This window comes from Peromyscus leucopus, chromosome 5, assembly GCF_004664715.2.
Source record: "Peromyscus leucopus breed LL Stock chromosome 5, UCI_PerLeu_2.1, whole genome shotgun sequence".
NCBI classification, from domain to species: domain Eukaryota; kingdom Metazoa; phylum Chordata; class Mammalia; order Rodentia; family Cricetidae; genus Peromyscus; species Peromyscus leucopus.
The window spans coordinates 144559689-144583108 of NC_051067.1; the positions used below are offsets into that span (position 1 = coordinate 144559689).

General features: G+C 41.6%; 1 protein-coding gene across 2 annotated transcripts in view; it reads left to right on the forward strand.

Moving 5' to 3' along the window:
* Window positions 1-12328, forward strand: part of Terf1 (telomeric repeat binding factor 1) — a 34278-nt gene extending 21950 nt beyond the window's left edge. For both annotated transcript variants that reach the window (XM_028864612.2, XM_037206423.1), the window contains 3 exons: window positions 958-1046; window positions 3011-3117; window positions 11394-12328. In XM_028864612.2, coding sequence (XP_028720445.1) covers window positions 958-1046; window positions 3011-3117; window positions 11394-11555 — 358 coding nt within the window. In that variant the 3' untranslated portion in view covers window positions 11556-12328. The remainder of the gene's footprint in view (window positions 1-957; window positions 1047-3010; window positions 3118-11393) is intronic.
* The last annotated feature ends 11092 nt before the right edge of the window (window positions 12329-23420 follow it).

The following is a 23420-nucleotide window of genomic DNA, read 5'->3' on the forward strand; positions in this document are numbered from 1 at the left end:
GAAGCAGGAGTAGCATTCATTAGGAAATAAAAACTATTGGAGCTGGAGAGAGAGCTCAGTGCTGGAGCCCTTGCTTAGTTAGCATATGTAAGGACCTCAATGCAATCACTTGCGCTGTAAAAACAGTGAAGGCCCACTATTGGAACCCTGTGACTTCTAGGAGGTTGAAGAGTAAAGTAAGCTTTTCTCTTCTTGAAAAGGTCAAAAGGAGAAAACTATTGTCCAAGGTGGAGCAGGGATGGGGTGGGGGCCAGACTTAGAGGTGAAGAGTTTGAGAAGAGCATTCTAGAGAACACAATACAATAGAATAGAACATTTCAGGGGAAAGGAAAGGGGAGAAAGGATCTGCTCATTGCAGAGTGTTTTCGTGGATAAAAGTACAGCTAAAATGTCTACATTTTAGGTGGGGCTAACATACCTATAAGGTTCAGACACACTGCTTTTTAGGTTCTAAGTTGCTTCTATATAAAATAAGAATAATGCTGTCTTTGCAAGGCTGTTAAAAAAAAATATGCCACATACATTATTTCCAGTATAAACTTGCCTTTAAAAAAAAAAGTCTTGGGAGTTGAAAAGTATGTGATCTACCATCAAATGAAAGAATTTTGAAAATTCTGCAGAAAATGATTTTAGAAGCCAAAGGAGAGAAGGAAAATAAATTTTTTGCAGTTTGAGGAAGGTTTGGGAGTTCTTTTGTTTTTGTCTTGTTTTTCATCCTCAGTCTATTTGGATAACTGATAGAATCTTGATTTCTGAGTAGATGAACTGTAAAAAGATGAAATAAAGGGAAATTTGACAATAGAAATATTAAAACTTAACATGGGATGATAGGTAAGAAGAGCACCAAGAGAAGCGGGCCGGTGTAGAAGATCCTGTAGCAAAGGTGACAAGTCATTTCCTTCTGTGCCTTCACTAGACTCTGGAACTAATCACTAACTAACTCTTGTTTTTATTTAGGTCTCACAAGAACATCATATCTAAATTGAAACATGAAAGCAGTCAACCAGATTTTAATAAGAAAGAAGCAAGAATGGGAAATCTTCAAAGTGAGTACTGTTACTGTAGTTTTAGAAGTAGAGACAAGTGCTATAGCTGTTCACCTTACCACCACAGCACAAAAGGCCCCTCAGAAGACCAAAAGCCGACTTTAGAAAGTGAGCTCTTGTTGATGGTCTAGTCTGAGTTATTTGGCTGTGTGTGGGAGTAGCATTGGTTTTCTGCTTAACTGTATTCAGCAACTTCAGACTTTTTTGAGCTATGAATGGAATCAAAGCTCATTATTAACATTGAATAAGTGAATTTGGAATCTGTACTTCTAGGGAAAATACTAACATTTTTATCAACTAATCAGTACACAGTCTTGTTTTATGTTTGTTCTATTTAAAGACACTGTGGTGTTGGCTCATTAATATTGAATCGTTGCCAGCTGCACTATAATACATGCCTGAATAAAATAATATGCCACTCTTCCATGTTGCCCTCTGACCTCCACAGGTACACATGCCCATGCCCACTCATAAATAAATGATTATAATTTTTTAAGTTTGAATAAAGAATATGAAGTGCTTTGATGGTTGGCTCTATTTGTGTCTGTAAGTATCAATTAAGCTTTAGAGTGCAGAATGATTTAAGCAAAAGTCTCTCCCCAAAAGCCAAACTTCTGTTTTTCTTAGTTAGCTATTTTTAGTTGGCTTGGAGTCAAGCTGACAAAATGAGAGTGATTTTGTTCAGTTTAGAATCTAGCAGTGTAGTCGAGCCCTATCTTAAACTCATGATCCTCTTACCTGACCTCCAGAGTTTACTTGTGTGCGACACCATGCCTAGTTTTTATGTTTTATGTAATCAGGGTTTGTAGCATTGTTTTCTTGATACAATCCCTATGAAATTCTACCTTATTGGTTTAAATTTATTCTCCATGAATCCTTTAATTAGGATTCCTTTTCTTTGCATCTTCATTTTATTTCCTATTTGTCTAAATGTTTTTTAAGTCTGTCGTTTCTAAATTCTTACATGCTGAAGACTATCTAGTGTCCTTTGTGTATCTTTAGAACTTTTTGTCTAAGTATATAATACTCATTAGAAATACTTTCTGGCCACAGCTTAGCAAACAGATTGATTTTGAGTTGCTACAGTGTCGAAGTCTGACATTAACATGACTTCTCCCACCTTTGTGTGTGAGTTACTTTTCTCTCTTCCCTGACCAGGTTTTCCTAGGACATGTGCTGAGTGCCAGACATCCCTCCTTAATTACTGTTTGGTTTTGGATTTCCATTTAATTAAAGTGATTTTTCACTTTGAACTTGCTTATTTAATCTCCAGATAACTGAAGGATGTTCTAAATAGTTTTCTAATCTCCAAATAATTGAAGGATATTCTAAATATCATTCTGTTACTGAGTTCATGTTTAATTCTATTGTGGTCTGAGAATAGTTTGTAGTAGACAAAAAGTACCTGTATCCTAAGCTGGCCATGAACCTGCAGTAGTCAGTCCTCTGCTGTGGCCTCCCAAGTGCCAGTTGTCAGAGGACAACTTTCAGGAGGTGATTGTCTCCTTCCCCCAGGGATAGAACTTGGATAACCAGACTGTACACTAAGAACGTTACTGGCTGAATCCTGTTACCAGTCCCTTAAAGGATTTTGTTTCTCTATGGTGCATCCTACTGTTGGTTTGTCTTGGTGATTGTTGTTGATGTATATCTGAGAAGAGAGAACAATATGTATTCTGTTATTAAATATCATAAAAAGACTTCAGTGATCCTATAGCAAAAGTACTTTTCCTTCTATACGCAGGTGATTAGATATGTTCCTGGAGGTGAGAGGACACTTCTGTGTTAGTCAAATGGATTCTTAGACTTAGGTTGCTTCCAGGTTTGAAGGAAAAAGAATTCAACATAGAGAGCTCATTTTCTTAGAGTAGCTAAAGTAAACAGGAATTTCATGGTAACCTGTTGGAAAGTCCACCCTTTCTTCTAATGTGAAGCAATGTTAATGTTGGTGTTTTTATTCACAGGTGAAATAATGACAGAAGAAAATAGAAGAACCATTAGAAGCAATAGATTATGTAGTTCAAAGAATCAGCCAGACATTGATGAAAAACACAAGCGTAAGAAAAAACAGGTATTTTTCACTATATTTGAATAATACTTATAAATATTTAAGTATTTATACTCGTTTTCCTAAAAGGTCTAACTTTAAGGTTCTTATGTATTTGAAAATTACACACAAAGTAGAAAATACACCATTTGATCAGGGGCTTTTTGTTTTGTTTTGTTTTGTTTTGTTTTTTGTTTTGTTTTGTTTTAAGACAGGGTTTCTCTGTCTAGCCCTGGTTGCCCTGGAACTCACCCTGTAGAGATCCTCCTGCCTCTGCCTCCCAAGTGCTGGGATTAAAGGTGTACGCCACCATTGCCTGGCCCCTCAATCTTGATTTAATTTTGGTGTGTGGTATCTATCAAGAAGTTTGTCCATTTCTTTTAGATTTTCCAAATTTGTGAATTCCAGGTTTTTGAAGTGTGACCTAATGATTCTCGAATTTCCTCACTGTCTGTTGTTAAGTCCCCCTTTTCATTTCTGATGTTGTTAATTTAGATATTCTCCATCTGCTTTTTAGTTTGCTTGTCTATCTTGTTGATTTTCTCAAAGAACTCTTTGTTTCATTGATTCTTTGTATTGTTCTCTTTATTTCTACTTTATTGATTTCGGCCCTCAGTTTCATTTTTTCATTCTACTCCTCTTGTGTGAGTTTGCTTCTTTTCATTCTAGAGCTTTCAGGTGTGCTCTTAGATAGCTCGTATGAGATTTCTCCAAATTCTTTATGCAGGCACTTACTGATGTGAACTTTCCTTTTAGAAAAGGGAAACTTGCCTTTTCGACAGTCCTTTCACTCTGTTCCATAAGTTTGGGTGGGTTGTGCATTCATTTCACTGAATTCTAGGGAGTCTCCAATTTCTTTATTTCTTCCTTGACCCAGTGGTAGTTCAGTTGAGAGTTGTTCCATTTCCGTGTGTTTTTAAGCTTTCTATAGTTTGTGGTGTTGTTGAATTCTTTTTTTTTTTTTTTTTTTGAGGGGGTGGGGTTCGAGACAAGGTTTCTCTGTGTAGCTTTGCGCTTTTCCTGTAACTTACTCTGTAGCCCAGGCTGGCCTCGAACTCACAGAGATCTGCCTGCCTCTGCCTTCGAGCGCTGGGATTAAAGGCGTGCGCCACCTCTGGCTTGTTGTTGAATTCTAACCCATAGTGATCCAATAAGATACAGGGGGTTATTTCAGTTTTTTTGTACCTGTTGAGACTTGCTTTCTGACAGAGTGTGTGGTCAGTTTTGGAGAAGATTCCATGAGGTACTGAGAAGAATATTCTTTGGTGTTTGAGTGAAATGTTCTGTAGATATCTGTTAGGTCCATTTGAGTCATAATATCTGTTATTTCTCTGTTTAGTTTCTGTCTGGACAACCTGTCCATTGGTGAGAGTGGAATGTTGGATGTCTCCCACTATTAATGTGTGGAGTTCAATATGTAAATTAAGCTTTAGTAATGTTTCTTTTACAAATGTTGGTGCTCCAAAAATACATTTGGGGCATAAGTATTCAGATTTTTCCTTTGATGAGTATGAAATGTCCTTCTACATCTCTTTTGATTAATTTTTGTTTGAAGTCTATTTTTTCAGATACTAGGATAGCTATACCAGCTTGCTTCTTAGGTCTGTTTGAGTGGAAAATCTTTTTCCAACTCTTTACTTTGAGGTAGTGTCTATCTTTGAGGTAGTGTCTATCTTTGATACATTTTCTTGTATGCAACAGAAGGATGGATACTGTTTTTATATCTAGTCTGTTGTTAGCCTATATCTTTTTATTGGCGAATTGAGTCCATTGATACTGAGAGATGTTACTGATCAGTGATTGTTAATTCCTATTGGTGGTGGTGCTGGTGTGTGTGTGTGTGTGTGTGTGTGTGTGTGTGTGTGTGTGTGTGTGTTTCCCTTCTTTGGGTTTTGCTGGTGTTGGATTATCTATTGCTGTGTTTTCGTAGGTGTAACTAACTTCCTTGAGTTGGAGTCTTTCTTCCAGTACCTTTTGTAGGTCTGGATTTGTGAATAGATACTGTTTAAATTTGACTTTGTCATATAATATCCTATTTTCTCCCATCTATGGTGACTGAAAGTTTGGCTGGATATAGTCGTCTGGGCTGGCATTCTCCATCTATGGTGATTGAAAGTTTGGCTGGATATAGTAGTCTGAGCTGGCATCCGTGGCCTATTAGGGTCTGTAAGACATCTGTCCTGACTTTTCTGGTGTTTCGAGTCTCCATTGAGAAGTTGGGTGTAATTCTGATAGGTCTGCCTTTATATGTTAATTACCTTTTTCCTTTGCAGCTCTTAATATTCTTTCTTTATTCTGTATTAGTATTTTGATTATTATGTAGTGAGGCGACTTTTTTATGGTCCAGTCTATTTGGTGTTCTGTAAGATTCTTTGATTCTTTATATATATATATATATATATATATATATATATATATATATTTTATTTTACAATACCATTCAGTTCTACATATCAGCCATGGGTTCCCCTATTCTCCCCCCTCCCACCCCCTCCCCTTACCACCAGCCTACCCTCCATTCCCACCTCCTCCAGGACAAGTCCTCCCCCGAGGACTGTGATCAACCTGGTAGACTCAGTCCAGGGAGGTCCAGTCCCTTCCTCCCAGACTGAGCCAAGTGTCCCTGCATAAGCTCCAGGTTTCAAACAGCCAACTCATGCAATGAGCACAGGACTTGGTCCCACTGCCTAGTTGCCTCCCAAACTGATCAAGCCAATCAACTGTCTCACCTATTCAGAGGGCCTGATCCAGCTGGGGGCCCCTCAGCCTTTGGTTCATAGTTCATGTGTTTCCATTCATTTGGCTATTTTTTTTTTTCAATAATTGAGTAAAACTGAAATTTATTATAAGCCACAGTCATCCTAGGGACCTCCATGCTATATATATAGCCTCTATGGTTCTATGGGTTGTGGTCTGATTGTTCTTTATTTTATATCTAGAATCCACCTATGAGTGAGTACATACCATAACTGTCTTTCTGGGTTTGGGTTACCTCACTCAGGATGATTTTTTCTAGTTCCATCCATTTGCCTGCAAATTTCATGCTTTCATTGTTTTTCTCTGCTGAGTAGTACTCCATTGTGTATATGTACCACATTTTTTTCCATCCATTCTTCCGTTGATGGGCATCTAGGTTGTTTCCAGGTTCTGGCTATTACAAATAGTGCTGCTATGAACATAGCTGAGCATGTATCTTTATGGTATGACTCAGCATTCCTTGGGTATATGCCCAAGAGTGGGATGGCTGGATCTTGAGGTAGTTCGATTCCTAATTTTCTGAGAAACTGCCATACTGATTTCCACAGTGGTTGTACAAGTTTACATTCCCACCAACAGTGGAGGAGTGTTCCCTTTGCTCCACATCCTCTCCAACATTGGTTGTCATTGGTGTTTTTGATCGTAGCCATTCTGACAGGTGTAAGGTGGTATCTCAGAGTCGTTTTGATTTGCATTTCTCTGATGATTAAGGATGTTGAGCATTTCTTTAAATGTCTTTCAGCCATTTGTAGTTCTTGTTTTGTGAATTCTCTGTTTAGCTCTTTAGCCCATTTTTTAATTGGACTGTTCAGTACTTTGATGTCTAGTTTCATGAGTTCTTTATATATTGTGGAGATCAATCCTCTGTCAGATGTGGGGTTGGTGAAGATCTTTTCCCAATCTGTTGGCTGTCTTTTTGTCTTATTGACTGTGTCTTTTGCCCTGCAAAAGCTTCTCAGTTTCGAGAGGTCCCATTTATTAATTGTTGTGCTCAGGGTCTGTGCTGTTGGTGTTTTATTTAGGAAATGGTCTCTGGTGCCATTGCGTTCAAGAGTGCTTCCTATTTTCTTTTCTATTAAGTTTAGTGTAACTGGATTTATGTTTAGGTCTTTGATCCACTTGGACTTGAGTTTTGTGCATGGTGACAGATATGGATCTATTTGTAATCTTTTACATGTTGACATCCAGTTATGCCAGCACCATTTGTTGAAGATACTTTCTTTGTTCCATTGTATAGTTTTGGCTCCTTTGTCAAAAACCAGGTGTTCATATGTGCATGGATTAATGTCAGGGTCTTCAATTCGATTCCATTGGTCCGTATGTGGGTTTTTATACCAGTACCAAGCTGTTTTTATTACTATAGCTCTAAATAGAGTTTGAGGTCAGGGATGGTGATGCCTCCAAGGGTTGCTTTATCGTATAGAATTCTTTTAGCTATCCTGGATCTTTTGTTTTTCCATATAAAGTTGAGTATTTTTCTTTCCAAGTCTGTGACTGTAAGATTCTTGTACCCTTATAGACATGTTCTTTAGGTTGAGAAAATTTTCTTCTATGATATTATTGAATGTATTTTCTGGGTTTTTGAGCTGGGATTCTCCTTCTTCCATTCCTGTTATTCTTAGGTTTTGTCTTTTCATAGTGTCCCAGATTTCCTGGATATTTTGTGTTGGGATTTTTTTTAGATTTAATAGTTTCTTTGACCGATGAATCTATTTCCTGTATCGTATCTTCAGTGCCTGAGATTCTCTGTTTCATCTCTTGTATTCTGTTGGTGATGCTTACGTTTATAGTTCCTGTTCGCTTGCCCAGATTTTCCATTTCCAGAATTCCTTCAGTTTGTGTTTTCATTATTGCTTTCATTTCCATTTTCAGGTCTTAAACCATTTCCTTCACCTGTTTTGTTGTTTGCTTGTTTGTTTGTTTTTTTCTTGGCTTTCTTGGCATTCTTTAAGGGATTTATTGATTTCCTTCAATTTTTTGTTTGTCTTTTTCTCAATTTCTTTAAGGGTTTTTTTTTTTTTTTTTTTTTTTTTTCATATCCCCTATAGGGACCCCTGTCTTCATAAAGTTATTTTTAAGTTTGTTTTCTTGTGTGTCAGCTGCATTGGACTGTTCAGGTCTTGCCGTTGTTGTATAGCTGGACTCTGGTGATGCCTATTGCCCTTTCTGTTATTGATTGTGTTCTTACATTGGCATTTAGGCGTCTGGATTTGGGGTGGTTATAGGACTTGGTGTTGATTCCTGCATGCATTTGTCTTTGTTGGATGAGTGGGTTTTTGTTTGTTTGTTTGTTTCTCTTTTCTCTCTGGTCTTCTAATATAAATGGCCAAGGGTTCTAGTGACTAGTGAGTCTTCAGGGTGTCTCTGTCAGGGTTTTGGGAGCCTTGGGTCCCTAGATCTGATCTGGCCTCTGGTAAAGCCAAAGTCTTCCTTCACAGTTGTAGGCCACAATATGGAGCCCAGTGGAGAGGGTACAGTATAGTATGGGTTTGTTGGGTGGGCTTAGGGCGTGTTAGTAGGCAGTGGGTGGTGTCTTATCTGGAGGACCCTAGGACCATCCCGGCTTCCTGTAAAGCTGTCAGGGCTATGAGCAAAGGGGATGTGTCCCAGGGATCAGGCACTGGGGAATGTGGCAGCTTGGCTGGGAGGCAGGTCACTCACCTGTTCTCTAGACTGGTGTGGACTGTACCTGGGCATGGTCCAGGAGTCTGTTGGAGTTGTGGGGAAGGGCTGGCCACAGGGAGGATGGAGAGGTGGGAGGGGCTGGGCTGTGAAGCGGGTCTTGGGGGAACAGAATCTGGGGGTGGGGACAGTCCAGCTGGCAGGCAGGGCACAGGTCACTCACCTGCTCCTCAATTGGGTATTTATTATTTTTAATTTGAAATGTGCTATCATGTAGCTCAGGCTGACCTCAGACTCTTTATGTAGCCAAGGCCACCCTTGAATCCCTGCTTCTCCTCTCTTTACCTCACTAGTACTGGGATTTACAGTCATCTACCACAACTAGCTTTTAGTAATTCCTTTGCTTCTCTTCTGTCTGCCCCTTGACTAGTTCTCTGATGGATATAAGAAGACTAGTTTTCAGGTTGTTCTGGTTTTCCCATTGTGGATAGGATGATAATTTCCAAGTGCTTTGCTTATCAAACTGGAAACCAGAAATCTCTGCCTCACGCAATCTTTCCCAGTTGTATTTGAGGATAGAGCACAGGTGTCGTTTATAGATAACTATGAGAGTTTTTCTTTTGTCGGGAGAGTATCACCCGTATGCTCTATAGGATATATGGGTATTGATTATGCCACTGTTTGCCTTGCCAAAAAAAGTTATGTGGACACTGCTAACATCTGTTTTTAATTTTCAGTTGACTTTATGATAGAGAACTCTTTTCATGGGGTGGCTGACACACTTCATTTTATATTGTATTGGAGCTTTCAGTTGTTATTTTTTTATTTAAATTACTCAATTTCTACTTGGATAGCTTTTTTTTCTTATCTGTTAGGCAAAAGTCCTTGAGCCTGCCTCATTAAAATTTGTAGATCCTTTTATAAACTTAGTCCATTAAGGAAAAAAGTAAATACCTTTCAGTATATCCTCCACACAGAGATTACATAGTGTGAATTATTATAACAAGCTTTTCTTTTACTATAAATTATGCCATTGTGAAGGACAATGTAGAAGACACAGTCTTGGAGTAGTATACAAACCGGGAAGGATTTTGGCTATGGTCAGTGCCAGTTCCTCTGGTATTCAGTCATCTGGGGCATAGTTTTCATCTCCTGTCTGTCTTCAGGTCACGTTGATTTTCCTTTTCTTAACACCAGAATTTTCTAATAAGAATTTTTTTTTCAATTGTAGTAAAATATACATAATGGCAAATGTATCCTCTTAAGATTTTTTTTTTTTTTTTTTTTTTTTTTTTTTTTTGGTTTTTCGAGATAGGGTTTCTCTGTGTAGCTTTGCGCCTTTTCCTGGAACTCACTTGGTAGTCCAGGCTGGCCTCGAACTCATAGAGATCCGCCTGGCTCTGCCTCCCAAGTGCTGGGATTAAAGGTGTGCGCCACCACCACCCGGCTCCTCTTAAGATTTTTAAGGCTTATCATTTTTATTTATGTATATTTCTCGGGTAGGGGTATGTGCATGTGAGTAAAGAACTCAATGTGTCTGGTTTCCTGAGCTGGAGCTACAAGCAGTTGTGAGCTACCCATCAAAATTCTAGGACCCAAACTCAGATGCTTTGCAAGAACGGAATATGTTCTTAACTACTGAGCTATCTCTTCACCATGTCTTATTCATTTTTAAGTATACAGTTTAGTAGCATTAAGCATATTCATATTTTCATATCATCGCTGCAGTCTACCCATAACTTTAATAAATTCTGGACCCATTAAAACGCTCTTTCTTTCCCCGTTCTCTGCCATGCTTCATAACTGTCCTTTTTACTGTCTGTCTGTCTCGGAGGTTGGCCATTCTAGGTACCTCATATCAGTGAAATCATTCAGTACTTGTGTTATTTTTATGTGAGTGTTTACCTGCATGGGTTTATGTGTACCACAGGTGTACCTGGTGCCATAGAGGTCAAAAGGGGGCATTGAATCCCCTAGAACTTGACTTGCAGATAGTCAATAATAATAATAATAATGCCATGTGGATGCTGGGAACTGAACTCAGGTCATCTGGAAGAACAAGAAGTGATTTTATCACTGAGCCATCTCTCTAGCCCTAGTACTTATCTTTTCATATCTAAATTATTTCACTTAGCATAATATTCTTAAGGCTAAAGCATGTTGCCAGAATTTCCCTTTTAATAATAAATAATATTCCCCATATACTGTATGCTTAAAATTCTTTCATTCATTGATGGACCTGGCTTACTTCCTCATTTTAGTGTTGTGGATAGTACAGCAGCGAGCAATAGTGTACAAATAGTGTGTTGGACACTCAAACCCCTCTTTATCACACCAAAAGAAGGAATAATTAGTTGGCCACCTATCCCAAATACTAAATGTTAGTACTTTGTCTATGCAAAGTATTGATGTTATTTAAATTTTTTCAGCATTTTCTCCCAGCCTAAATTGAGTGGTTGTGTTTTTGAAAGTCTGTCTTGCAGAAGACTTGAGTGCGTGCGTGCGTGCGTGCGTGCGTGCGTGCATACCTCCCCCAGCACAGGGAAAGGATGTTCACTGAGTTCATTAGTGAAGTACTAAACATTCATGAGTTCTATTTAGAAATATGGAGTGCTCTATGGAGGGTTAGATAAAGGCTGCTTGAGCTAGCTCAGGGAGTCTGAAGTTAGACAGGCTGTTACTGTATAGCTGTCCCATCTTAGCTGGCCAGGCTTCGGTAACACTACCTGAAATACTACATGGGTCATGGTAAGATCTTATAAAACCAATAAAACCATATATGTATGTGTGTGTGTTGATATGTATCAAAAGAATATAGGAAAATAATTTTCCTTTTTAAGAAACAGCATTGCTTTGACTTTTAAAAGATATATTCTCTCTAAAGAATGTTTCTTTGAGTAACTTTTATGTCTTTTCAACAGGCATGGCTTTGGGAAGAGGACAGATTTTTGAAGTGTGGTGTAAGGAAATATGGAGAGGGAAATTGGGCTAAAATACTATCACATTATAACTTCAACAACCGAACAAGTGTCATGTTAAAAGACAGGTGGAGAACGATGAAGAAACTAAAGCTGATTAACTGAGACCCTGAAGGCTGAATGGGTTTGTTTCCACTTAACACAGGACAGTTAATACTTGAAGCACTACATTTTATTTAAAACTTTCTGGTGACTGATGTAGCTGCACTTTTTTGTTGAAAGCATTATTTTTTTTTTGTGATAATCTTGTTACAAATTGGTACTGTAAAATTATATGCCATCATTGTTTTCTTCAAGAATCTTTATTTTTGTAAAATATAGATATGTTGAACCCTATCAAATTCAGTACCCCATCCCGCATCCTGTTTTAATACAAAAGTAAGAGCCTGATAAGATAAAAAGTATTTATACTTATACAGCTATTTCTGTTTGCTCTATTCCATGTCTGTAGACTTACAAAATGCCACATAGAAATTGATATTCTCAAGAATTGAAGGATACTCCTTTGTGGTTTTGTTGCTTGAGTTATGGCTAATGTACTACTTACTGAAGATTTTATTGCTATTGTGATAAATGTTCAGAACAATCCAAAGTTCTGACAAGCTTTATTTCTCTCAGTAGTTTCATTTAAAGGAAGTTGGGTTTTCACCAACAATTTATTCTTTAGAATATTTAGTTAAAGAGTAATAATTAGCATTTTGAGTTTTATGTGCTGTATTTAGCTAGTGAATAAAAATCTCAACCTAATGAAATATTTACATTAGAAACAGGGTATTGTGTAATGTCTCTAATTTTCTATCAAAGTGTCATGTTTTATTTTCGTGTTGTTCTTGATTTGATGTTATCCTATTTATCTAATAAACAGAAACATTACTAATTGCTGTGTGCTTCCTGACCCAGTAGCTCCCACCCATGTTTACCCAGTGACCGTGTTTACCCAGGATGCTGCTGATTGGTTCCAAAGCTGGCAGCTTGGATCAAAATAAGCATCTAAGTCAACCTCACTCTAAACATAGTTCATAAATCATCAAATCTAAATTGCTATTATAAAATACCTACTATTTTATCCTTTGCTTTAAAAAGTCACAAATATGGTGCATCATTAAAATGTACTTACTAAAAGCTTTTATTTTTTAATTTTTAGCACTCTTATTTAGTGAGTGCATAAATCTTCATGCAATGGCATACATGAGGAAGTCAGTAATAACTTGGAGTGTGATAGTTAGTGTCTTGTCAACTTGACACAAGCTGGAGATACTTGGGAAGAGGAACCTCAACTGAGAAATACCTTCATCCGAATGCCTTAGGCAAGTCTGTAAGGCATTGTCTTCACTGGTGATTGGTATAGGAAGATACAGCTCCCAGGTGGCAGTGCCTGTCCTGGGCGGGTGGTCCTGGATTGTGTGAGAAAAAGCATTCTGAGCAAACCATGGCAAACAAGCCATCAAGCAGCACTCCTCCATGACATCATCAGTTCCTTCATCCTTATTCCTGCCCCAGCTTCCCTCCATGGTAGACTGTGAACCTCGAAGTGTAAGTGAACTAAACCCTTTTCTCTCCAAGTTGCCTCTGATCATGGTGTTTTATCACAGCAATAGAAACCTAATTAAGACAGATTGAACTCGAGTTGTGAGACTTGGTGGCAAGTACTTTCACCCACTTAGACATCTCATCGGCCCCAAAAGCTATTTTAAATTTCTTTAGGCAACTTTTTTTTTTCATATAACTTGTAGATATGTGAAAAGAATTATAGGTAGGCTACAGAGATGGCTCCATGATTAAGAGCACTGGCTGCTCTTCCAGAGGACATGGGTTTGATTTCCTGCACCCACATGGCAGTTCACAACTGTCTGTATCCAGTTCCAGGGGATCCAGTGCCCACCTCTGGGCTCCATGGAGATACAGCATGCATGTTGTACACAGACATACATACAGGCAAAGTGTCCATATATGTAAAATAGGTTTTCTCAAAGAGTAATAGAGAAAATAAATTGATCAGTATATTTATAAAACATTGTCTCCTAGTCTCAATCCTTTGAGTTACTTTTTAAAAAACCTTTTGTTATTGAGGTAATTATAGATTCATATACAATTGTAAGAATTATAAAAAGCATTTGCCCAGTTTCCCCTGGTGCTAATGTCTGATAAAACTATAGGATATCACCATCAAGAAATTAATAGTGATAGTCCATTTTGTCAAGATTCCCCAGTTGTCTCCATATTGAGTTCTAAACAATTTTATTTATATTAATCTGCCCTCTTCTTCAGAGGCAAGATCCAGAACAGTCCTAATAACAGGAAGATTTATTGAATTCTTACAAACTGCACTTACTTCCCCAACCCCTGGCAGCCACTGACTTTTACAAAATGTAATTATTTAAGCTGTTAGGCCTGTCGCTCAGAGCACTCACCAGGTATGTGCAACACCCTGGATTCTCCCCAGCACTGGACAGTAAATAAAAGGGTTAGAGTGAGGCCATCAAGGATGCATTCTGCCACTGTGACAACCAACAAGCTGAGCTACTGCTGGGTCAGCTCCGTGGAGCTCCCATGTTTAATACAGATTCAGAGAGGTGCCTAGTGAAGAAAATCCAGGGACCTTTCATTTTGATTGAGACAGTCTCTTCTCACTGTGTAGACTAGCCTAGTCTCCAACTCACAGACATTCCCCTGCTCTGCCATACCACCATACGTGGTGCAATAACTTAATAAAAGGCTGGTATTTTGCTTACTCTCTGTCCCTGACTGCTCACCTCAGCAGTTGCTATGGTAACAGCTTGTGCTTCTGGGACAGCTTGGTGCTAAACCATGCAATGTAATGCAGGTTTTCACAAAAAACATGACTGTGTGTACTGACATGTTTGTTCCTTGAGTCAATTCAGATTTGTCTTTGTTTTGCTTCATCTAGGCTGTAGCAACTTCAAATGGGCAGTTTTGGGTTTTTCAAAGGTGACAGAGCTGGAGATGAAGTTAAGCCAAACAAGCAAGACTCAGACAAGTTATCACTGCATAGGCAGAGTCCAGATTAAGGTTTGCATCTATCTAGGTGTGTATGTGTCTTAGCTAGGGTTTCTACTGCTGTGAAAAGACTCCATGACCACAGCAACTCTTACAAAGGAAAACATTTCATTGGGGCGGCTTACACTTTCAGAGGTTTAGTCCGTTATCATGATGTTGCGACATGGTAGTGTGCAGACAGACATGGTGCTGCAGCTGAGAGTCCTACATCTTGATATGCTGGCAACAGGAAGTGAACTGAGACACTGGGTGGTATCTTGAGCATAGGAGACCTCAAAGCCCACCGCCACAGTGGCACACTTCCTCCAACAAGACCACCTACTCCAACAAAGCCGCACCTCCTAACAGTGCCACTCCCTTTGGGGACCGTTTTCTTTCAAACCACCACAGTAAGTATACATAAGTATAGGACAGAAAAGAATACTATGAGAGGGAGGAAAGGGTTAATGGGATGCATGGGACTTTCCGTGAAAGTAAAAGGGAATGTGAGTTAGAGGCTGGGGACCGTGGTAGGAGTCGGGAGAGGGATATGAATAGAACAAAGTTATAAGGACATGTATGGAAGTACCTTAGGAAATTGACTTATTTTTACGCTGATAATGCAAATTTAATGTTTTACAGAAGTACTTGAGCAAACAGCAAAGAGCCTGGGACAGAAAGTCAGAAGATGGGATGGAATGGGGGTTAGGGTTCCCTTTAGACCGTACTGGGTCAGCTTTCAATTGGAAGAGGAGGAGGAGAAATGAGGAAGAAAACAAAACTTGAATAAGAAACTGGAAAGTGCCCAGGCAGCATCTGGGTATAACTTTTGCACTTTGTTCAGACCCATGTAGGAAGTGGGGCGAGACAGTAGGGTGTTAGCAGGTCCTGGCTCTTCTGAGCAGATTTTCTTTCTTTTTCTTTTTCTTTAACTTTTATTGATTCTTTGTGGATTTCACATCATGCGTTCCGATCCCACTTATCTCCCTGTCCCCTCACATCTGCCCCCTGCCCTTGCAACCCCCACTCCAAAATCAAAACCAAATTTAAAAAGAAAAACCGAAAACCAAACAAAGTAAAGAAACAAAACAAAAGCAAAAACAACAATAAAATAAAATAACAAAAGACTCTTGTGAAAGCTGTAGTGTGGTACACTGAGACACAGTTTACCCTTTGGTCCGATCATGTTTACTTGCAAGCGTTCATGGCCACGAGTCATTGGTCTGGCTGGAGGCCTCTGGTTTCTGCGACACCACCGGTAATGGACTCTCACGGGAACTCCTCTTGGATATCCTGTGTCATGGAGATCCTGCAGCTTTGGGTCTGTAGGTTCATCCCCTTCACATTCTAAGCAGATTATTCCAGAAGTTTGGTTTCTAGGCCTGGTTGCCTCGGACTGTGGCCAGAGTTCTGTCATGTAGACTCCACCCACTGTTTGTTCCAATAGCCAGTCGCTTGGAGTCGCTTCCAGTCTGGCTGCTGTGCTTTTGTGTTCCACTCAAAGTGTAATGTTAGTATGAGTGTGTGTGCATGTGTCTGTCTGTCTGTCTGCAGGTTCTCTGTGGAGATGAAATCAGTTTGGTGCCAAGTGTCTTCCACAATCATTCTTGTTTTCTTGAAACAGTTTCTCCCTGAGCCTGCAGCCGAGCCAATTGAGACTTGGTAGCCAGTGAGTCCTGAGGATTCTCCTAATCTCTGTCTCCTTGGCGCTAGCAAGCATTTTGTTGTTGTTGTTTGTTTGTTTGTTTTAGGTGAGTGCTGTGGATCAAACATAGGTCATCATGCTTGCGTGACAAGCATATTATGAACTGGGCCATCTCCCCAACCTTAGGGATAATAACTCTACTCTTGAGCCAGGACAAGTTAGAGCTAAATATAATTTCATGAGCAGCCATTAAAAGAATGCGTATGTAGGTTCTAAAATGCGGTACTCACAAGTATTTAATCTTAAAACAGAGTGAAGCAGAGAGAGAGAGAGAGAGAGAGAGAGAGAGAGAGAGAGAGAGAGAGAACAATAACAAAAAGGCAACTTTAATTCAACACCATCACTAATAACATCTCAGCACCAGAGGACCAGGGTCCTGGTAAATTTCTAATGTAAAGGTCCAGACAGCAACTATTTCGGGCATTCGGGCCATAAAGGCCATCGAAGCCGGCATGCACTCTGCTGAAACTGGTCAGATAATACACAGGTGGATAGGTGTGCCTGTGTCCCACAAACTCACAGGGACAAGTGGCAGGTCGGGACAGCCCACAGCCTGTGCTTTGCTGCCCTTCCTGTTGAGATCTAGGTTTCCTTTTGTTTACAAATGAGGCAACGTTTGTTCCAACCACAAGTCATTTCTGAATCTGGAACTTTATATCCAAGCCCAGCCTTCTGATGAGAACTTGGGCATGTAATCTACAGGATGCTAACTCATCACAGCTTCTTACTAGACTTTGACCCCTGGCCCTCTTGCTGAAGAGGAGAATGCAATGGAAAAGGGTCTCCCTCTCTTCCAGTGTAAGCAGGCCTTCTTTCTAAGGCAAGCCACCCAAGGCTAGAAAGCAGCCTGCAGTGGTGAAAGCCGGCTGGAGGGTGAAGTTGGTGCCAGTGTGGGTGGCAGTCCATCTTACTGAACCATGTGGAGTAAAGAACACATTTCCATCTCATCTCGGGGCTCCCACGCCAGATCATAGCACTGAAGATAATCACAGTATTAGCTTAACAGCTCTGGAGTCAGAAGATGATAACAGAGTCTAGCCTCGGGCTCAAGAGATCACAAGGTCTGGCAAAGCCAACAAAATGATAACTGGTACACAAAATGCTTTAATCCCCCCCACACACCCCCATGTAGCCTGCACCCTATACACATGTATTCATGTCACAGTACTTCAGTGTTAAGGTGGGTCTTCACTTCAGTATGTTTGTGTTGAAATACCAAGAATTCTAAAAAACATTGTAACACAATAAATGTGATGGCTTCATACGATCTATAATTCTCAAATGAAAAGAATATTATAGTAAGTTTTTTTCAGCTATTTACATGCTTACTTTTTTAAAGGTATTTGGTTTTTCCTTTCCTCTTGAGTCTTTGAAGTGCTCACATCTACATTAAACTCTATAAATATGTATAATACTTCACACTGCATGGAATATCTCATTTCTTGCAATCTCTGATAGGCACGATAGTATTAACTGTTGGATGCCAGAGAGCAGAACACAAGCAGTTATTTTGACTCTCACTAAAATGTATATGCACATCACAGAACAATATCCCACAATGCAAACTTCTTTGTTCTGGCAGGATCTCCCCACCCACCCCCCCTTTTTAAGATTTATTTATTATGTATACAGTGTTCTGCCTGCATGCCAGAAGAGGGCGCCAGATCTTCATTACAGATGGTTGGGAGCCACCATGTGGTTGCTGGGAATTGAACTCAGGACCTCTAGAAGAACAGCCAGTGTTCTTAACCGCTGAGCAGCTATCTCTCCAGTCCAGATCTCTCCCCTTTATTCCAGCATGTCAATATCACTAGCATAAGGAAGCCCAGGTCAGGGGAAGTCTGTGGCTGCAGCAGATTGAGGGAGGCATGGGAATTGCCCAGAATGCACCTGTGATGGAGTGTGTTCTTTGCAAATGTCTGTCTCATGGTGTGAAACACCTCTTCCCCTCTCCGATCCCAGTGAGCAGTGACATCAATAGATGTTCCAAGCCTTTCTCCTGCTACCAAGTGGTGAGAAGTCTGGCATTGCTGAAAGCTGATAAGGAATAGCAATCCTATGATGAGTAATTTTGTGGCAAATGCATCTGGTATAAACTTGGAATTTTGAGTAGGAAGTAAGTTGAATGTATGCTTCACCCTTCTGAATCCCAGGAAACAGAACTGTGATACAGTGTGATGGATCACATGCTGTCCATGTGCAAGCACAGCAGGAGTTCCAAAGGTCATAGGGTGGCTTCCCCAAGCCTCTTCAAACTCCCATTGGTTTGTGCCTGTAACCCGAGCTCTTGGGAAGTTGAGGTAGGAGGATCGCCATGAATTCATGGCCGGCCTGGGTATGTAGCAAGAACTGGTCTCGAATGAAAACAAAATCAATCTAAAAGCCCTTTCTGTCTTCCCAGATCATTCTTCACAGGAATTTATTTCTAGTTTTAAGAACCCTGAATTACATTAAATGAAAGGCGCACCCTGCATCTCCCTGCCCTCCTCCACAGAGATTTTACTCAGCAGCTAGTAGGTACCTTTCTGGGTGGTTCTCTTCACCCTCACACCGAATAACAGGCTTCAGCTCCCCTCATTCTGTGGATAAACCTGGCTGAAGCCTTCATCACGGCTCCCTCACGTGAGGAGGGACACACGCCACGTCAACTCCTACACGACTCCTCACATCCCTGTGCTCCTTGCCTTTAGTCGTTTCCTTCTTCCTTTCTTTGTTTCTCCTGTGGGATGGATTAGTTCACAGCAGCCTCCTCTTCACCCCCACCCCACCCCGGTCCTAGCGCTGCAGATGTGAGATGTACACCAGGATGCAGGCCCCGTTCCCTCCGATCTGTGATGTTGTCAGCGAGTTTGTTGGTTAACTGTTTCTGGTTTTAGTTTGCCATTCAGTCTGTCAAATGATTATAACTTAGTATTTGGTGCTTTAGATAGAAGTTGATTCTTAAAAAAACAAAACTAACGAAGAAAAAACACTACCCAGGACCAAAATGATGGCTCTCGCCTTGTGGCCCGATGGCTTAGGAGGCTGAAGCAAGGAAGCCAGCTTGGGCTACAGTGTGAGACCTTGTCTGAAACGCAGTTGAAAGTGCTGGGTTCCCCCCCCCCCAGAGGACCCGGATTCCATTCCCAGCACTCACATGGTGGCAAACAACCACCTGTCACTCCATTTCCAGGGGATCTGACCCTCTTCTGACCTTTGTGGCCACGCACGGTACACACGTGGTAAAGACACACATGCCGGCCAAACAGCTACACATATAAAATGATTTTTAACTAAAAACACGCTGTAGAGATTGCTCAGTGGTTAAGAACATATACTCCCCTTGCAGAAAACCCAAGTTCAGTTCCCAGCCCCCACATCCAGTAGCTTCCAACCACCTGTCACTCCAGCTTCTGCTCATACATAACGGAAAATAAAAATAAATATAAAAAAAAAAGAAAACAAACCTGTTAGGATCAAGTGTTGTTTACAGTGGATCCTAGAGTGGGGGTTAACTCGTTCAAATGTCATGCTGTGTCACGAAATTCCGTAGTCAAGCTAGGCCTTGAACGTGTGATCCTTCTGCCTCAGCTCTCCCAGTAGTTGGGACTACAGGTGTGCCTAGTCCCTGTCACAGAATTGATCAAATTCGGGGAAAATATTCTTATATTGCTGTGGCTTCGGTGTAAAATGTCCCCAGGAAGCTCGTGTGTTTGAACTCTTGGTCCCCGGCTGGTGGCAATGCTTTGGGAGGTTATGAAACTGTTAGGAGGTGGAGCCTTCCTACAGGAAGTGAGTCACTAAGAGCAGGCTTTGAGACTCCATAGCCTGGCTTCACCCGCCCCACGATGGACGGCATCCCTTCTTTTTCTATAAGCCAACATAAACCTTTCTCACTTAGACCGTTTCCAGTCGTCTATTTGGTCACAGAGAGAGAAGAGTAATGTATTTTTGACTGAATTTCCCCCCACCGGTTCATGTTTTCAGTGCGTAGGTCCCCAGCAGGCAGTGCTGGTGGGGAGGTGATGTCAGGAAGTGGGGCTTCACTGGAGGAAGCAGGCTCCTGGGTCTGAGCCTTTGAAGGTTAGAGCTGACTCCCGGCCCCTGCCTCCCTCTTCCTGCTCTGAGCGGCCTCTGACACATGCTCACACTGGCTTGATGCTCTGCCTCAACACAGGCCAAGATCAACAGAGTCGGAAACTTGAGCTCCCCAAAACTCTGGGCCAAAACAACGCTTCTCTGCGAGTTAGTTGTGATGGGAACAGGAAATGTGAGCAATACAACCGCCAAGGTAAATTGTACATTCCCTTTCTATTGTCAATTCATTCTTGGTAGCTTGAAATGACGTTTATGTTTATGTTGTATTTTGATATTTTTACTTACAATTTCTTCCTGAAGCCTTTCTTTTAACTCTTACGAGAATAATACATCTTCATAATTTTAAAATTAAAATTGCTTGCCGTGGTTTAAAAATGAAGATCCCTTCCACCAAGTTCTAGTGCTCCCTACAAGTGGCCCTTCTCAATCCTTTTCACTTTTTCTCGGGTATCTTAATATTTATCTTCAAAAGTACGCTCATGCTTTTCTGCTGTTTTTCATTGACCTCTCATCATAGCAGTGATTCTCAACCTGTGGGTCATGACCCTCGGGAGAGTCGAATGACCCTTCACAGTTGCCATCTGAAAACACGAATGTTTACATTACAATTCATCACAGTAACATTACAGTTACGAAGTAGCAATGAAAATAATTTCTGGGTAGGATGTCACCACATGAGGAACTATGTTAAAGGGTCACAGCATCAGGAAGGTGAGAACCACTGAGCTATAGGAACAAGTGTTAGGGTCTCCTACATGTTAGGCCTGTCTATACCCCAGCCCCCCCCCCACTTACACCCGTCTACACCCCAGCCCCCCCCACTTACACCCGTCTACACCCCAGCCCCCCCACACTTACACCCGTCTACACCCCAGCCCCCACACACTTACACCTGTCTATACCCCAGCCCCCACACACTTACACCCGTCTATATCCCAGCCCCCACACACTTACACCTGTCTATACCCAGCCCCCCCACACTTACACCCGTCTATACCCCAGCCCCACACACACTTACACCCGTCTATACCCCAGCCCCCCACACTTACACCCGTCTATACCCAGCCCCCCCACTTACACCCGTCTATACCCCAGCCCCACACTTACACCCGTCTATACCCCAGCCCCTACCCCAGCCCCCTCACACTTACACCCGTCTATACCCAGCCCCCCACACACACTTACACCCGACTATACCTCAGCCCTCCACACACACTTACACCCGTCTATACCCCAGCCCACCACACACTTACACCCGTCTATACCCCAGCCCCCACACACACTTACACCCGTCTACACCCCAGCCCCCCCCACACACTTACACCCGACTATACCTCAGCCCTCCACACACACTTACACCCGTCTATACCCCAGCCCACCACACACTTACACCTGTCTATACCCCAGCTCCCCACACACACTTACACCCGTCTACACCCCAGCCCCCCCACACACTTACACCCGTCTATACCCCAGCCCCCCCACACTTACACCCGTCTACACCCCAGCCCCCCACACACACTTGCAACACCTCCACTCCTCACTGTACCTGTGTCTCCACTGTCAAAACCTGTCATCCTCATGCTAAATGAGTAGCCACAATTCTTTTTTTCGTTTTGTACAATGATGTAATGTTTATCTCATTATAACTCTATGGCTGTTGTTTACACCTGAGCTTTATAGTTTCTGTGGGTCTGTAATTTCCATATGCCCAGTTCCTCTAACCAAACTGAAAGTCTCCAAGCCTGTCACCATGTGACGGACATTCTGTCACCACACTGCCTTCTGGTCCTGCCTGCAGGGAGTCGTGTGGCTAGCCTGGTCTGGGCTGTCCCTCTACCCTGAGAATCCCACTTGTCTTTCCTGGGCCTGTTCCCTAGTCTCTGGGGGGTCCTGCTTGGTTTACACTCCACTCCAGTTTAGGTTGAGCACCCCTCTGATGTCCTCCCAGAAAAGGGGCATAGAGCAGAAACTTTCATGCTTTACATGTCTAAAAAATCCCTTGTATGTGGTGAGTAATTTTATTGGATATAGAATTTTATTTTGAAAAAATTTCCTTTTCGAATTTCAAAGGTATCACTCTTGTCTTTTAGCTTCAAATGCTGCATTATAAATTGTCATACACTGTTCTAATTACATATGAACCAGATTTCTTGGTCTAGAATAGTTTGGATTCTTTTGTCTTTTGTTATCCCAGACATCGATCGTTCTGTGTCTGGTGTAATGCCCCTACTGATGCTAAAGAGAGTCTCAGCCTCCTCAAGGATCTTTGCTCCTCTGTAGGGGCCCTAGTTTTTGCTCAGCAAACAGGGGATCTTCAAAAAGTCACCCTGCACTGTGAGGGTCCTCCTGCCTTTCGGGAGAAAGGTTCTTACTGCTGATTCCATCTTCTCTAAATGATATAAAATGAAGTTCCTTCTACCTCATCCAGCTCTTGTGTATCCATCAGTAAAATCTCATTTTCTTCCAATCTTAAAAACGTGTGCCGGTGGTGGTGGCGGCGGCGCACGCCGGTAGGATTTGCTGAAGGAGGCGGAGGCAGGAGGATCACGAGTTCGAGGCCAGCCTGGGCTACACATTTTAGCCGGGCGGTGGTGGTGCACGCCTTTAATCCCAGCACTCGGGAGGCAGAGCCAGGCGGATCTCTGTGAGTTCGAGGCCAGCCTGGGCTACCAAGTGAGTCCCAGGAAAGGCGCAAAGCTACACAGAGAAACCCTGTCTCGAAAAACAAAAAAACAAAAAAACAAAAACAAAAACAAAAAAAAAAACGTGTGTCCTAGTTGGCTAGGGGGCTTTCTTAGCATCCATAGTGTCCTAGGTTCAATGCTCAGTACCAAAAACTAGAGTGAGGATGCACACCTGTAATGCTAGCACCTGGGGGATGTTGGGGAGGAATCAGAAGTTCAAGGCTGCCCTCAACTAAATAGTGGGTTCCAGGCCGGACTGAGTTACATGAGACCTTGTCTGGGGGGGGGGGGGGGGAGATACATTCAAAGTTACTGAGTTGAGGCTGCCCTCCGACTCCTCACCTGTGTTATCTGCATAGTTTATTTGGGAAGGAAGAGAAGTAAGCTGTATTTCTCCCCTAGACCCAAAGCTGCATGTCTCTTTCAATACACTTAACTGGTTACTTATGCCTCAGAGTGTCCAACCAAACATCCTGGAGCTGCAGGTTGTTATGAGCCACCCTC